The sequence below is a fragment of the Bos javanicus genome, chromosome 19 (genome assembly GCF_032452875.1).
Source record: "Bos javanicus breed banteng chromosome 19, ARS-OSU_banteng_1.0, whole genome shotgun sequence".
NCBI classification, from domain to species: domain Eukaryota; kingdom Metazoa; phylum Chordata; class Mammalia; order Artiodactyla; family Bovidae; genus Bos; species Bos javanicus.
Genome location: NC_083886.1, coordinates 51,309,636 through 51,323,584, shown reverse-complemented (window position 1 = coordinate 51,323,584; position 13,949 = coordinate 51,309,636). Strand labels below are relative to the sequence as shown.

The following is a 13,949-nucleotide window of genomic DNA, read 5'->3' as shown; positions in this document are numbered from 1 at the left end:
CTGTCTGAAATTTTGGGTTTTCAGTGGTGAAAAAAGGGACTCAATCTGTCAGTAGAAGGCTATTTTCTCTCTGAGGGTTAATTTCTAAGCAAACAGTTGTATTTGAATTTTAGCATAGTGGAGTGATGTTTCAGTTTAGAAACTTTGTTTCCCAGCTAAGAGTTAAAGCAGTCAGTTCCCACAGTGGCCATAGAATCAGTCACCTGCGGAGGTTTCTAAACGTCCAGGTGGCCACCCCAGGCTGGAGACCCTCCTCAGCAGGCAGTTTTGCCATGTGCTGTGGGGCATGTGGGTTGTGACCAGCTGGGGAAGGCTCTTCTCCTTGGTGGTATGACTGGGATGTGGCGGCCGGTCACTTGGATGGAAAGTAGCTCCTTGCTTTCTCGTGCTCCTTCTTTGGGGAGGCTTGTTAATGTGTTTGGAGACGCAAGGATTGGACCTTAATCTCTTGCTGTGACTTTCCAATAGTCCAGGGGCCTGTGGTGAGAGAACCAAACTGCAGTTCTGCCTGTCCCTACACTTGTATTGTCCACAAAGCGTCCAGGCACTGGCCTTATTCACAGATCAGACTCATGGTCACAGTTACTTTAGGCTAGGCAACAGGTCGGGGGGTGGGAGTAGGAAAGAGGTTTTCCTCCAAAGCTTTAGACTGTCATTGATATACATAAAATTTGGAGAAGCTGAAAGATTGTCATGGTAAGTGTATTTCAAGAGGGGTAGAAAGGTGTCTGTTATCCTTCAGTTATAAAGAAGATTATGTTTGTGGGAAACATTAGGGAAATATTTCCAGGAGGAATGGCTTAAGCAGTTTAAACAATTTCAAAGGATGTGTGCTGTTGGAGAAGGAACGAGAGAAGCACTTACGTTCCCTGTGTTTTGTGCCTGCTGTGTGCAGTGCACGCTCTACATAGTGTGGGCAGGGAGGCTGCTGGGAGGCTGGGCTCCACACGCTGGCACCCTCGATGCATGCCTGAACCAACTTGAGGGGAGGAGGGGTTACGTGGGGGACCTGCATTCACCCAGAGGTGTGGTCCTCAAGCCTTTGAAATGCTGATTCACCTTCAGGGGCAGTTCAGTGAACTGACATGTAACGTAGCCCCATCGGGTTTAAATGGAGAAATGTCTCTGCCATGTACACATCCCGGTTCTCGATGCTGGAAGCTCCCCGCGAGTTGTTTCTTAGATGCGTCGTAAATGAAGTAAATGCTACACGGTTTCCTTCCTCTTCTCGTGGGGTCTTCTTCATAGGCTCATTTCTTGGAGAAAGTGAGTAGAAAATGAGGAACCGTCCGCATACCTTATAACTTCATTTGCTCTCCCGGGCCTCTGTGAAAGGACCCGGCGTCTTGATTTCGTGGAGAGTGCAGTTTGTCCTCAGAATGTAAAACCCGCTGTGTCCTGTGCTGACGTCTTACTGGGACGTCGCCCTCACAGCTGTCGTCCAGCCGTCTTTGCCTACCTTCTGCGGCAGGCACACTTCCTGCCCTTCTTCAGTAATTCTTTGAGCCCCCACGTGTGGCACACAGCCCTGTGGGTGCCTCCTGACAGAGGTCCAGCTGTTGGCTCCTGCTCTGGCCTGCTCAGAAGCGGCTAACCCCAAGAGAGTGGCTTCAGGGAAGCCTTGTCACTTGGCCTTGTTGTTTATCATTTGTGTGGATGGTGGCAGCAAAAAGGGTGCACGTCGTCCTGTTTTTTGGGCCTGGTGGTAGGGACTTTGGGAACTGCACGATTTCCGTTTCCCCCTTGGAGGCCCTTCATCCCCCCGAAGGCTCAGTTGCTGTCTCTCGTACTCGCCTCGTGTTCAGTGTCGTCTTCATATCCTGTGGAAGTCGTGTTTCATTCGACAGGATCAGCAGCTCGTTTCCCCTGCGCCAGAGAGCTGGTACCGTGGAGATAATCTGTTTACTCAAAGCCGGCCCCACCACAGTCAGAAGGGCCAGCCAGCTCTGGGTTGTCTCATGGTGTGCAGACCGGTCATGCCACCCCCGGGGATGGCCACACGTTAGCCATCCAGGGGGCAAGGTGTGGTGGCGACGTGGGCACAGACCTGGGAGGTCAGCTGCCGGGCTGCACTGGTCAGCCCCTGTCCCCAGTCATGGCAAGTTAAAGATCTTAGCACCCCGGAGTTCGTCCTGGGGCAGGGCCTCTGCGGCAGCACCCTGGGGAATCAGATTCTAGAACCAGCCACCACTATCCCCTCGGATGCTTACTGCACTGAAGAGAGGAGGTGCTTTTGTTTATATTCTATTGATACCTTAGTACATCAGTGTATTTTAATTGATTTTTTTTTAAAAGACATGTAATTGTCTCTTAAAATAGGAAAGATACGCAATTAGGTTATTTTACAGTGTAGTCCAAAAAGTGACATTTAAAAAAACTAAATTTTTAAAGAAAAGCACTCTTGATTGAAATCTTTATTAAGTTTGAACACCTGGAATCATGTGAAGTCTGTTTTTGGAGCCGTGTTCCATTGTGGCAGGTCACGGAACGTGGCTGAGCGCACGGAGCCCAGGGTTCCTCGCAGAGCTGCTTGGAAGCATCTGGTTGAGAACAGTTTGTTCCTCTACCAGGTGGATACCAGGTGTTTAGTATAAACAGTCTAACCAGGAGTTCCCGTGGAAAGCGCACCTGCTCGTCCAGCCTGGTGGAAACTTACCATGGTAGCCACAGGGGCATCTCCTATACTGGGCACTTGCTTTCTCAGTCAGCACCTTCCTTAACCCTCTGGGGAGCCCAGGGAGCTGGAGGGGAGGAAAGAGGTACCCAGTGTCACCTGGGTGGATGCTCTGGTAGCACAGGTGACGAGGAAGCCATGGCTCAAAGGTTCTCAGTTACTTGGCTTCATTGGTATTGTGCCATGGCCACCCCAGTGGTGACGTAGGGGTACCACTCTGGGCTGGGGCTGCCGCTTGGGTAGGGGGACTGCTGTGGGCTGGAGGAGGACCCCTGTGTGTGTGGTGGGTTACCGCTGTGGGAGGACTTATCTTCCCTGTGGCCTTGGCTGATGTCAGATCTTTTTTTGTTTTTGGTCATTCTTATTTATTTTTATTGAAGTATAGTTGATTTACGATGTGGTGTTAATTTTTTAAAATATTCTTTCCGTTATGGTTTATCATAGGATATCGACTGTATAGTTCTCTGTGCTGCACAGCAGGATCGTGTGTATCTGTTCTGTATGTAACAGCTCACACCTGCTAACCCCAGCCTCCCACCCCTTCTTCCCTCAGCCCCTCTCCCTCGGCAACCACAAGTCTGTTTCTCTGTGTCTGTGGGACCGTTTCAGTTTTGTCGGTAGGTTCATTTGTGTTGTATTTTAGATTATGTCGTATTTAGATTTAGATACAAGTGACACCGTGGTAATCTTCTCTGTATCGTCCCAGGTTTAGTATATGTGCTGCTGAAGCAAGCACTCAGATCGTTATAAGTGTTTACTCTTCTTTGATTTGTCCTCTTCTCTGATCTGTGTTCCACACAGGAATGGTTCCTGTGAATAAATGGAGCATATGTGTTTGATGTTGAGAAGGACCCCGCTGTGATCCTGTCTGAAGTGTCAGACTCCTGGGACCCACGCTAGCTGGGTGGGCCCCAAGGAACAGTCATCCTGGTCCCAGGGTCCTTCACCTGCTCTTGGCCTAGTGGCTAAGTGGTGTCCTCTGAATAGTGGAAAGGGTGAAACCACGTTTTAAAGTGTGGTATTGCCTTTGTTAATAATTATGAAGATCGTGAGTGATCATTATGGACACTGGGGACAGTGACATGAAGCAGCAGCTAAGGAAACCTGGAGTCTCGCTGCCTGGAGGTCGCACTGTTGAGGTTGTAGCAGGTGGGGGCCATGAGCACCTGGGGCTCTCAGCATGATGCTTGGGCTGGCTTTGCAGTCCAGGGGCTGGGCCGTCTCTCCGTACCTCGGTTCCCCTACCTCCAGGGTCAATCGGACAAAGGCCTGGCCCATAGTGAGTGCTGATTGTCACCAATATCACACGTGAGCCATTGATGGCATGCACCCTGCTCGAGGGTTCTGAGTGTCCTCCTGTCATTAAATATTCTTTGGGTAGCAGCATGAGTTGCATTGAGTGGCTCTGTTGTATTTAAACAACACCCCCCGTCCCGTCATGGCAGGGTTTATTTCTGCCCTTCGGAACCATGGTGGCAGCAGTGCAGCTTCTGTGACAAGTTGGGGACATACCCCAGGAGGCCCAGGCACACAGGGTCAGGGCCGTCTGCCTGCACTGCCCTCGTCACCTTGTTACCCATGCCTCCTGAGTCCATGGTGAGTGGCTTGAACACAGCAGTTCCCGCACTCTCCCCTCTGGACAGGTGTCCTGTGGATGGGTCACAGGCACATGGCCTACTGCATCAACACACAGGTCTGGAGGTTTTGTTGAAAGTCAGGTTCTGCTCGTGTGATCTTCAGAAACGGCTCTCTTGTCCCTTACCTTTTACATTCCTGTTTTTTCCCCAAGTTTCCCCGTCTGCTGTTTCTCCCCTTTTTAGGTTGGAATATTCCCATGATATATGTATGTGAGTTTTTTACATGTAATCGCCATCACATCTTTATCCATCATACCACACTTACCTTGTTTGTTATTCGCTTTAAAACTTTCTTGAGTGTATTGATCCACTGAGGTTTGAGATGCTTTATGTAGGAATATTCGCTAATCTCTTCCTCTGGGCGGGAGCTGCCCTGCACACCGAGGAGATAGGGTGCCGTCAGATGGAAGAGTAGGTACTTCTCATTTGCCCTAGTCTTGCTTTGCGATTGTGTTACGCATTTCACAAGGTCCTGCCCCAAGACTATGGGCTCCTGCCCTAAAATAGTAACTTCCTGCTGTCTTGCCATTGTGTGTTTCTCTTTTGAGGAGAGCCTTTATCTGTGGCTAAACATGCATCCCAGGAAATCCTGGACTGCATGCTTCACACCGGGACCTCTCGTGTTTTTACGGCACCTGGTAAAGGGAATGTCCATTTCTGGCCTCTGGACAGCTGAGCCTTGCCTCCCAGCCGCAGCACCATGGGCAGTGGTGGTGGTGGGGGCGGTCTTGTTCAAGGGAGGACAAGTGGGAGGGCCCTTGGACCAGCGTGGCCACGTGACTTTCCTGTGGAAAGAGAGGCAGAGGGCTTCATGGGTGCTCCCCCGTGGCAGGGTGCGTGTGCTGGGAGCACGTGGGGGAGAGGGGAAAGCAGGTGGTGTGCGGGCCAGGTGCCCACCCCAGCAACACAGGATGCCCCAGGATCCCGCTCTACTGTACCTGTGGAGACGAGCCCTGGCTGAGGACTCCCAGGGTCTGTGGGGCGGGCATCCCTCACGCTCCAGGAAACGCCGGTGCCCAAGTCTGCACTTGCCCCCGAGTGCAGAGTGGTTGGTGCTGTGGCTCGCAGTGCTGCCCACAGGTCAGCCTTTGGGATAGTTTTTTCAGATGTCCTGTGGGAACTAAAAACTAAATGTCTGTGGAACCAGATTTTCTGTCCGTCATTTCCTTTCCCCCAGCAAATTCAGCATGTTTTTTCCCGAGCAAGTTGGACTGCATTCTTTAGGAAGGTATGGTGGCTGTTTGTACTGATGACTGAAATAGAAGTTCAGTGGTGCTGGCCACACCTGCTCCCGGGAAACTGCTGCCTTCCTGGGCTCAGACTGGGCAGGCAGGCTCCTGGCTGCATAGGCGGTTCCATCATGTGCCGAGGCTCAGGGGCATCTCGGGAGGCTCAGCCAAATGCGTCTGGGAGATGTCGTTCTAGTACTACTTGGGAGATGTGGCGCAGTGCATCCTGGTAGATACTGAAGTGCATCTCGGGACGTGGCTCAGTGACTCTGGGACACTTGGGCCCACGCGGTGATATTCCTCACGTGCTGAGTTTGATTTTGAAGTAGTATGTTGTTCAGTTGCTCAGTTGTATCCGACTCTTTGCGATACCATGGACTGCTTTAATTAGGATAATTCATTACTTATCAAAACTCATAACTTCTGAGCTGGCTGTATGGTGATTTTTTTATTTTTTAAGGATGCTGCAGAGAACGTCTGAGCTCCTCCCGATCCCTGGAGTGCATCTGTAAAGGCCTGCAGTGGGGACTGGGTGTTCTGAGGGTTAACTCGTTTCTCTCACCTAGAGGCTGCTTTGTCCTTAGGCAGTTGGCGTTAGACAAATGACATGCTGTCTAGAGAGAAGGGTATTTAAATTACATTGCTGGACTCTGGGTTGCCAAAAGGAAGCCCTCTGGGGAACCTTATATATTTGACATGTATTTGCAGTGTGTAATTGGAACCGTGAGAAAGGTTTTTTGTTCAGTGTGATTGAAGAGTTTCCTTATTTTAAACCTGTTGAATCTGGAAAGAGCTGTTAGTTTTTGAATTTTTTCCTCTGATAATGGCTTCTTATAAAAGTTTAGGGCAAAGACTGTGTCTCCTTCATATACCACCCCAAGGCTCAGTAATTGCTCCGTACCCTGCGTGGACCGGGGCTGATCTGTCTCTTGTCTTCCCGTCCCCGGATATCTGAACTGGAAGCCCCGCTCATCCTGCACAGAAGAGCCTGGTGATGAAGGTCCGAGAGGTCGGGGGCAGCCACAGGCCCTGCCCAGCAGCAGCAGCAGCAGTCCCGACCCCATCCTTCTACCCGCCTGGGGCATGAATTGAAGCCGAGAGCCTCATTTTCCAACTTTCTTGTTGAAGAAATCCGTCATCTCTCTCTCCTCCTGAGCGGTTTTGCATTAGGCAGATCAAATCCCTTTTCAGTGACTGTGAGGCAAGTGTCCCAGCATTGCTCTCAGTGGCCCTGTAGTCCCCTCTCAGACCCCAGTCCAGCAGCGAGGCCTGCGTTTATTGCTGGCAGCACTTCTTCCAGCCCATCCGAAAAGAAACCGATCCTGAATATTCATTGGAAGGACTGATGATGAAGCTCCAATACTTTGGCCACCTGATGTGAAGAGCTGACTCAGTGGAAAAGACCCTGATGCAGGGAAAGATTGAAGGCAGGAGGAGGTGGAGACGACAGAGGATGAGGTGGTTGGATGGCATCACTGAACTCGATGGACATGAGTTTGAGTAAGCTCCGGGAGTTGGTGTTGGACAGGGAAGCCTGGCGTGCTGCAGTCCATGGGGTCGCAAAGAGTCGGACATGACTGAGCAACTGAACTGAACTGAGCGCTTCTTCACCTGTACTTGGGCCTCAGCCACTGGTGTTTGTGGCAGGAGTAATAGAGGGGTCACCGGAGCTTTCGAGAGAAAGAATTTGAACCTGCCCATGCTGAGAACTGGGGTAGGACCCGCCAGGGGAGCTGCAGCAGCCTGGTCGCATGGGTGGGCAGGGCTGGCAGTGAGGCCCTGAGGCCCATGCGGGCTCAGGTCTCTGCTTCTCTGACCTAGCTGGGCGGACGCAGAGCAGTCAGAGCCTTTGTGTCTTGAGGGCCAGTGGCTACCCGAGCACATCACATGGGCACATGTGGGTGCCAGGGACCAAAGTTGGGGTTTGTGGGGGCCACCTTGCTACACAGAACTCAGAGCCCATGCTTTGTACCGCTTTTTTCCTCTCTCAAGTAGGGCTGAGCCTGAGTGCAGCATATGGCTCCCACTGCCCTCTCACAGCTGGCCTCCTTCCATTCCTTGAGGCAGAGAAGTGGGCCAGATAGCCCTGTGTTCGGACCTCCGAGCGTGTCGATTTTCCCATCAACAAATGCCGGTCAGCCATGTGAGGTCTCTTACTGTGCTGAGGCAGACCTCTGTTAGTGGGCACAGGTCACAGTGGGTGTCCTTTTCTTTGTGACTGGTTGACCTTAGGACCCATCTCACTCTGACCCCGGCGTCCGGCGCCCCCACCCGCTCAGGGGCCTGGGGGCCCGCTGGTCAAGGGTGAGGCTGTGTCCTTGTGGAGGTGGGCTTCTCCCAGGGGTCCCTGAGCCTGTCTCAGGGTAGTGGTTGGATGTGACGTCCACCTGAAGTGCATGTGGACGGTACTGACCGCTGTCACTCATAGCTGTCTGTTTGGAAATTGATTTTGTCCAGTGGACCGATAAATTGGGACTCAGCAGTTAGCATCCAGATTCCCCTCAGGCTAAGAGTTGCTGAACGGTCTTCCCCAGAAGTGTCTGGGCAGCTGGGTAGAGTGGTGATTTTAGAGAATGTGGCGAGGCATTGACGCTGAGCTTATACGGGGCGCCCGTCAGGTGCCACAGCCTGTTAGTTCTGACACGCGTTGGGCCATGACTAGGCTGCCCTCTTAACACAGAGAGTATGAACAACACTAGAAAACTAGGAGTAGTTCCAGGTAAAGTAGAACTTCCCCAGGTAAGACAAATGAAGGCCAATTTTAAGCATTACGGCTTAAGTTCAAGTTGAGATAATTTTTAAAATGGCTAATTAGATTTAACTATTTTATCTGAAATAGCTGTGGTAGTGTCCTCTGGTTTGGTTTGGCATTTATACATGCTTTGTATTTTATATTTTATTTTATTGAAGTATGATTGACTTACAATATCATGTTAGTTTCAGATGTATAGCACAGTGGTTTAGTTTTTCATACACACATATGTTTTTCAGGTTTTTTCCCCCCTAAAGGGTATGATAAAATACTGAGTATAGTTCCATGCTGGCTGGCTATTTTATTTTTATTTTAAAAGCTTTTCTGGCTGCTCTGGGACTCTGTTGTGGTGCTTGGCCTCTCTCAAGTTGCCGTGAGCGAGGGCTGCTCTCTGGCTGTGGTGCGTGGGCTGCTCCTGTTGCAGGGCACGGGCTCTGGGCACGCGGCCTCGGGAGCTGCAGCAGGAGGGCCGCGTCGCGCAGGCTCAGGAGTCGGGGCACTTGAGCTCACTCACTCGAGCTCACTTCTTTTACTTTTAAACCCCCTTTGCTGTTGTTTAGTCACGGAGTCCAACTCCTTGTGACCCCGTGGATGGCAGCACGCCAGCATAAAACTCTGTGCGTGAGTGTTATATAGTTTATTTTCTTTTAAAGTAATTTACGTGTCTCTAATAGACAAACCCTTCCCATATACATGAAATACATGAATGTGATAATAGGCAAATACCGTACAGCTTCAGCTCCCTTTAACAGTACAGTGTTCTTCCCAGGGGTCTTAAATTCACTTGTTTCTTTGTATAAAAAACCACATATGCAGTATTAGAAACTCAGTGAGACATTTTAAAATGGAACCAGAAAGAATATCTGTATGTATTTCCAATTATTTTAAATATCACAGATGATTTACATAGTTCAATATATCTGGGTTATTCCTGAAGTTAGCACAGAGTGACCCTGGGCTTGCTTTCGTTTGTCATCCTGGCTCTCAGCCCTGGAGCTCAGCGAGGTCACAGATGCCCTCTGAGCAGGGTTAGCACACCTGTGTAACGGGGTCCACGCTCACTCCCCAGCTGGAGACGGCTTTTGGCCAGAATTAGAAACCCATGTGTTGTTCGTGGTCGCCTTGACAACGAGACTCTGGGGGACGTGGCCTCGGGGTCAGGTGTCCTTTGCTCCCTGGACAGTGTCCTGGGTGACGTTGCCCACCCTCCTCTCACTGCCCTGATGTGCCAGCGCCTTCCCTCACTCCTGGCGGCCCCTGTGTCCCTTTGCGTCTTCTAGGACCTGGTAGTGTCCCTTGGGTGTGGCCGACGGGCATGTCTGTGCCATCCTCTAGGAGTTTGGGGGCAACTTTTCAGAAACATTCTCACCTGAGTCGAGGTGGTGGACTCTTGAGTGACTTCCTGAGCAGGTCGTGAGTTTCTAAGTGACTTGGGGTGGGACCGTGGTGTGTGTTGCTCACACCAGGCTCTGCGGGGTCAAGGTGCAGGCGGGGTGGTGGTACAGCGGGCACAGTGTCTGTGGAGCCAGGAGCACTGCTTCAGGGCCGCTTCACAGTCTCTCTCCCCTGTGTGCAGTTGTCCCCGTGATCCTGAGGGCGCTGACGTACGAGGAGAAGCGGGGCGCCTGCAGCGTGGGCTCCAACGTCCGGGACGCCGCCTGCTACGTGTGCTGGGCCTTCGCACGTGCCTACGAGCCTCAGGAGTTGAAGCCTTTCGTCGCGGCAATCTCAAGGTAAATACTGTTAAGTGATCCTCCAGTCACTTTGGACTAGTGACAGCATTGGCTTGCCTGCTTCACTGTCTGCTCCTGTGCAGTGAAAACCAGCACAGCCTCATGAGGTCAGAAAAATACCTTTTCCATGGCTTCCTGGGCAGAGCATTGAGGGCAGCAGGCTGTGCCAGCCACATGGGCGTGGGCCCCACTTTTAGGATCCTACGTCTGTGCCCAGGAAAATTCGAAAGAGATGTGTCCCTAGTATAGTGATGTTAATTTTCTCCCTGTCTCCTGTCACACTGAAGTGAGTCCCTCTGACATGAAAAGGGAATTCAGCCGTCCACTTCTGGTTGTTGGTTCTGTGTCACGCTGGAGGAGGAGCTGAGAACTGGGTTGGTCATGGTTGTAACACCAACCTGACCACTTTTACTCAGAGATGGATTTTAACATGATCTCCAGTCCTGGAAGCTGCCTCCCACCAAGGAGGTGCCCTGACAAGAGTGGGAGACCCTCAGGCCTCAAAACGTATCCACAGGGCAACTCTGTCTCCTCCTCTGGCCAGTGCAATGGGCTTCCCTATGGTCTGAGCACCAGCAGCGCCTGGGGAAAAGCCGCAGGGGACGGGGGCCGCTCGAGGGTCAGGAGAGGGTTCTCAGGCTCGCTTACTGCTCAGGTCGCGTGGCCAGGCTGTATCTCTCAATCTTAACCCTCATGTGAAGGGAAGGCCTGCAGAGCAGCCTGGGGATTCTGATCCTTGCTCAGGGAGATACACTGCTTCCTAGGAAGTCGTAAAAGTGTCTGACTTCTCCTGGCCGTGTCACCCCGGGAGGGGCAGGAGGGCAGTAGGCTCCTGGAGAGGCCGTGGTGGGTGTCTGCGGCCTGAGGCCTGGCTCCGGAGACCAGGCTGCCCGTGCCGTCGTCCCCTGCTCCTGCCCTCGTGTGTGTTCCCCACCCTCTTGTTGGTCTACGAAGGTGAGATCGTTTGCTGTTAATACAGCTTCAGGGAGGGCTCTGCCTGCTGCTTTCTTGCTCTGCTCCTCAGCTTTTTGGAAGCTGCTTCTGTAACTAGAATGAAAGCGCAGGGTGTATTTTGCTCACTGTTTCCATCAGCAGTCACAGCACGATGAGCCTCTAGATGGGAGCTGTCTAATTCACAGTCGTGGCATCCCACTCAGCTGAGGTCTTGTGCCCAGGGCCCAGGCAGGTCCAGCTCTGCACCTGTCACACTGCCTCTGCCAGAAGCTGGCATGCCCCGACTTCGGGGGACCTGGCTTCAAAGGGTCATTCCCATTTCAGAGTGAAATCATCTCGGCAGGCTTCTTGTTTCAGTTTAACCTTTGTGGCTGAAAGCACTGAAGGTTGCAGGAACCTGGGCCCCTCCTTTCTCTGGGGACTGTCTTTGGCTCAGCCCAGCCAAAGAGAGAATCAGTACTGAGGGCTGAAGCGTCAGCAGAGGCACTGGGCACAGAGGTGAGTGGCCACCACTCATAACATCCTCTGCTTGGGGCAGAAGCTTCTCGCCACCCCATAGGTGAGAGCATCAGAGTCACAAGACCTCATTGCCAACTTGGAGAGACATAGTGTGAAGAGTCCTGAGCCCTGTGGGCACAGATGAGCCAGAGAGCAGGGTTCTGTGCAGGCCCTTGACTTGGGAACGGAGGCTCTTTCAGCCGCAAGCAGACACCGTTGCAGTGTTCATCTCAGCAGAGGTTTTAATGCAGAGTACCAGCCATTGAGGGTGTGCAGGAGTGCTGGTGAATGTTAAGCCTGGCCCTCGTGTAACATGTGACACTCGAAGCATGGTTTCCCATTGTGGGCGATCCTTCACAGACTCCCATCCAGTTCTCCAGGAGGCTGAAGGGGCACCGCACATCTTACTCCAGGGTGACCCCTGTTACTCAGAAAAGGAAAGACCCTGTCTGGTGAAGGGGTCACATCCTGGAGCTTGTGCCTGTCTGGGGAGGGTGTTGAAGAGACCAGTGACCCCACTGGATAGAGGCCTCTGCGGCCAACCTTCAGGGCAAGGGTGCTGCAAGTCTGCTTGTAGCTGAGGGCCTGGGCAGGCCCTACCAGGGGACCCCCAAGGGCTCTGAAATGTGGGGGGATGGAGTGGAGGTGGGTGGTCAGGATGCCAGGCTTTCTGAGGTGGGATTTTTTAAAAAATGGTGCTTGGGTTGAAGGACAGATCACAGTGGCAGGGACTGGTGGCCACGTCCATCCACAGAAACTCGTCCATCCACAGAAACTCGTGTGGTTCACTCAGGACCTTTGATCTCGGGGAAGGCTGAATTTCCCTGACGTCTCGGGCACGCCCAAGAGATCGCTGATGAGTTTACACTCACCGAAAGTGCAAGCTGGCAGGGGAGCCCAGAGACTCCTGCTTCACAGCGCTCCTAATTTCTCCTAATTGACCCTGGAATTGGTGCCTTGTGGAGTTTCTGCTCAGAGGGGGCCCCTCTTGTCCCCTTCCCCTGCGCCCATCCCAGGACTGGATTGGCAAGTGCCCATTGGAGCTGTGCCTGGCAGCTTTCTCAGTCCAGTTTGGCAGGTTCCTAGGGAGCCTGTGCTCCAGCCCTTCCCGGTCCATCTCCATGGCAGGCCTGGGGGGTGGAGCGGGCGGGCTGGAGGTGAGTCACAGTGCCACGTGAGCCTTCAGGACGCTGCTGGTGCTCGCCTCCCTGCCTTAGAAGTATCGGTTGGGGTGTGTCCTTCGAGATCTGCCTCTCTTGGTTTGTAATAAGTGACCACATTTTAATTGTCAGCTTTTAAGCCCATTCATCCTGGCACATGATAAAATCTTGAGATCTTCAACTATACTTTCACAAACTCTTCAGTTTGAATCCTGCAAAAGTAGACAGTTGAGATCAAACTATAATTCTATAAACGAACTAGACACATCTGATGGAGAGAGTCAGGCGGCGGTAGTAACGAGGCAGGGCTGGGCGCAGCCCACACAGAGGGAGAGGTCAGTGTGGCCGGCCCCCAGCTCAGACGGCCGGGCAGGGAAGAACCTTCCTAGAGGAACGTGAGGAACTGTCGTTTCACTTCACCCGTGGATATATGCTCACCATCTCTGTTTTATAAATACCCCAAAGGAAGTTTCTAGGTCAGTACACAACATAGTTTGAATTAGCGTTGGTCGGTTTTGAAAACCCGTATTTCCTAAGTGTTATACGCAGATTAAAAGATGGAATAATTATTTTGTGGATAAGTAAATCGGGCTTCCTGAGGAGCTAAGCGTAATTTAGGGACAGAGAAACACAGAGTTAAAATGGTAGAGGATGGTCGTGTATTATTTTGAAATAGCCTTCTCACCAGTAATCAAAAGCTAATTTGCAAGAAGAAAAGGAGAAAAAAAAAGAGCCCTGTTGCCAGTATGTGCGTTGGTTGTCACCTTCTAGCGATTTCCTCACCTGAAACTCTTTTGTAAGCCGAGCTCCTGTTGACATCAACCCTGCAGGGCCCCTCCCGTGCTAGGGGCAGTGCCCAGCTCAGCCTCGCAGAGCAAGCTGGGCGAGCAGGGCAGCGTGGGCAGCGCCTGGGGATTGGCTCCCAGATCTCTTCCTCGAGGGCAAGATTGTCCTGAAAAATCAGGAAATGGCAAGCATTGCTCAAAGCTACGTCTTGTTCCCACTCAGCGTTTCTTGATGGCAGACTTCCAGGGGGAAGATAACCTTTTTTGTTTCTTGAGAAAAATTAAGTGGCAGTTACTGACCAGAGTGTTCCCGCCCGTCCACCTGTCAGGCCTCCCCTCGGCCTCCATTTAGCTCTGCTGTGATTGAAGCACTTTGCAGATGTCTTGTGTTTCACCGTCATGTCAGCTGGCTCCTGAACTTTGATTCTTCTGATTTAGGGAAAAATTTAGGCACAGGCGGGTCTTGCAGTTTATTTCCCAAATAGTGTGACTTGTAGCTTTTAAGCATGGATGGGTAAGAAATCATC

General features: G+C 51.9%; 1 protein-coding gene across 5 annotated transcripts in view; it reads left to right on the top strand.

Moving 5' to 3' along the window:
* TBCD (tubulin folding cofactor D) overlaps positions 1-13,949 on the top strand; it is a 148,660-nt gene that overhangs the window by 73,814 nt on the left and 60,897 nt on the right. For all 5 annotated transcript variants that reach the window (XM_061392425.1, XM_061392424.1, XM_061392422.1 and 2 more), the window contains exon 14: positions 9,869-10,025. In XM_061392425.1, coding sequence (XP_061248409.1) covers positions 9,869-10,025 — 157 coding nt within the window. The remainder of the gene's footprint in view (positions 1-9,868; positions 10,026-13,949) is intronic.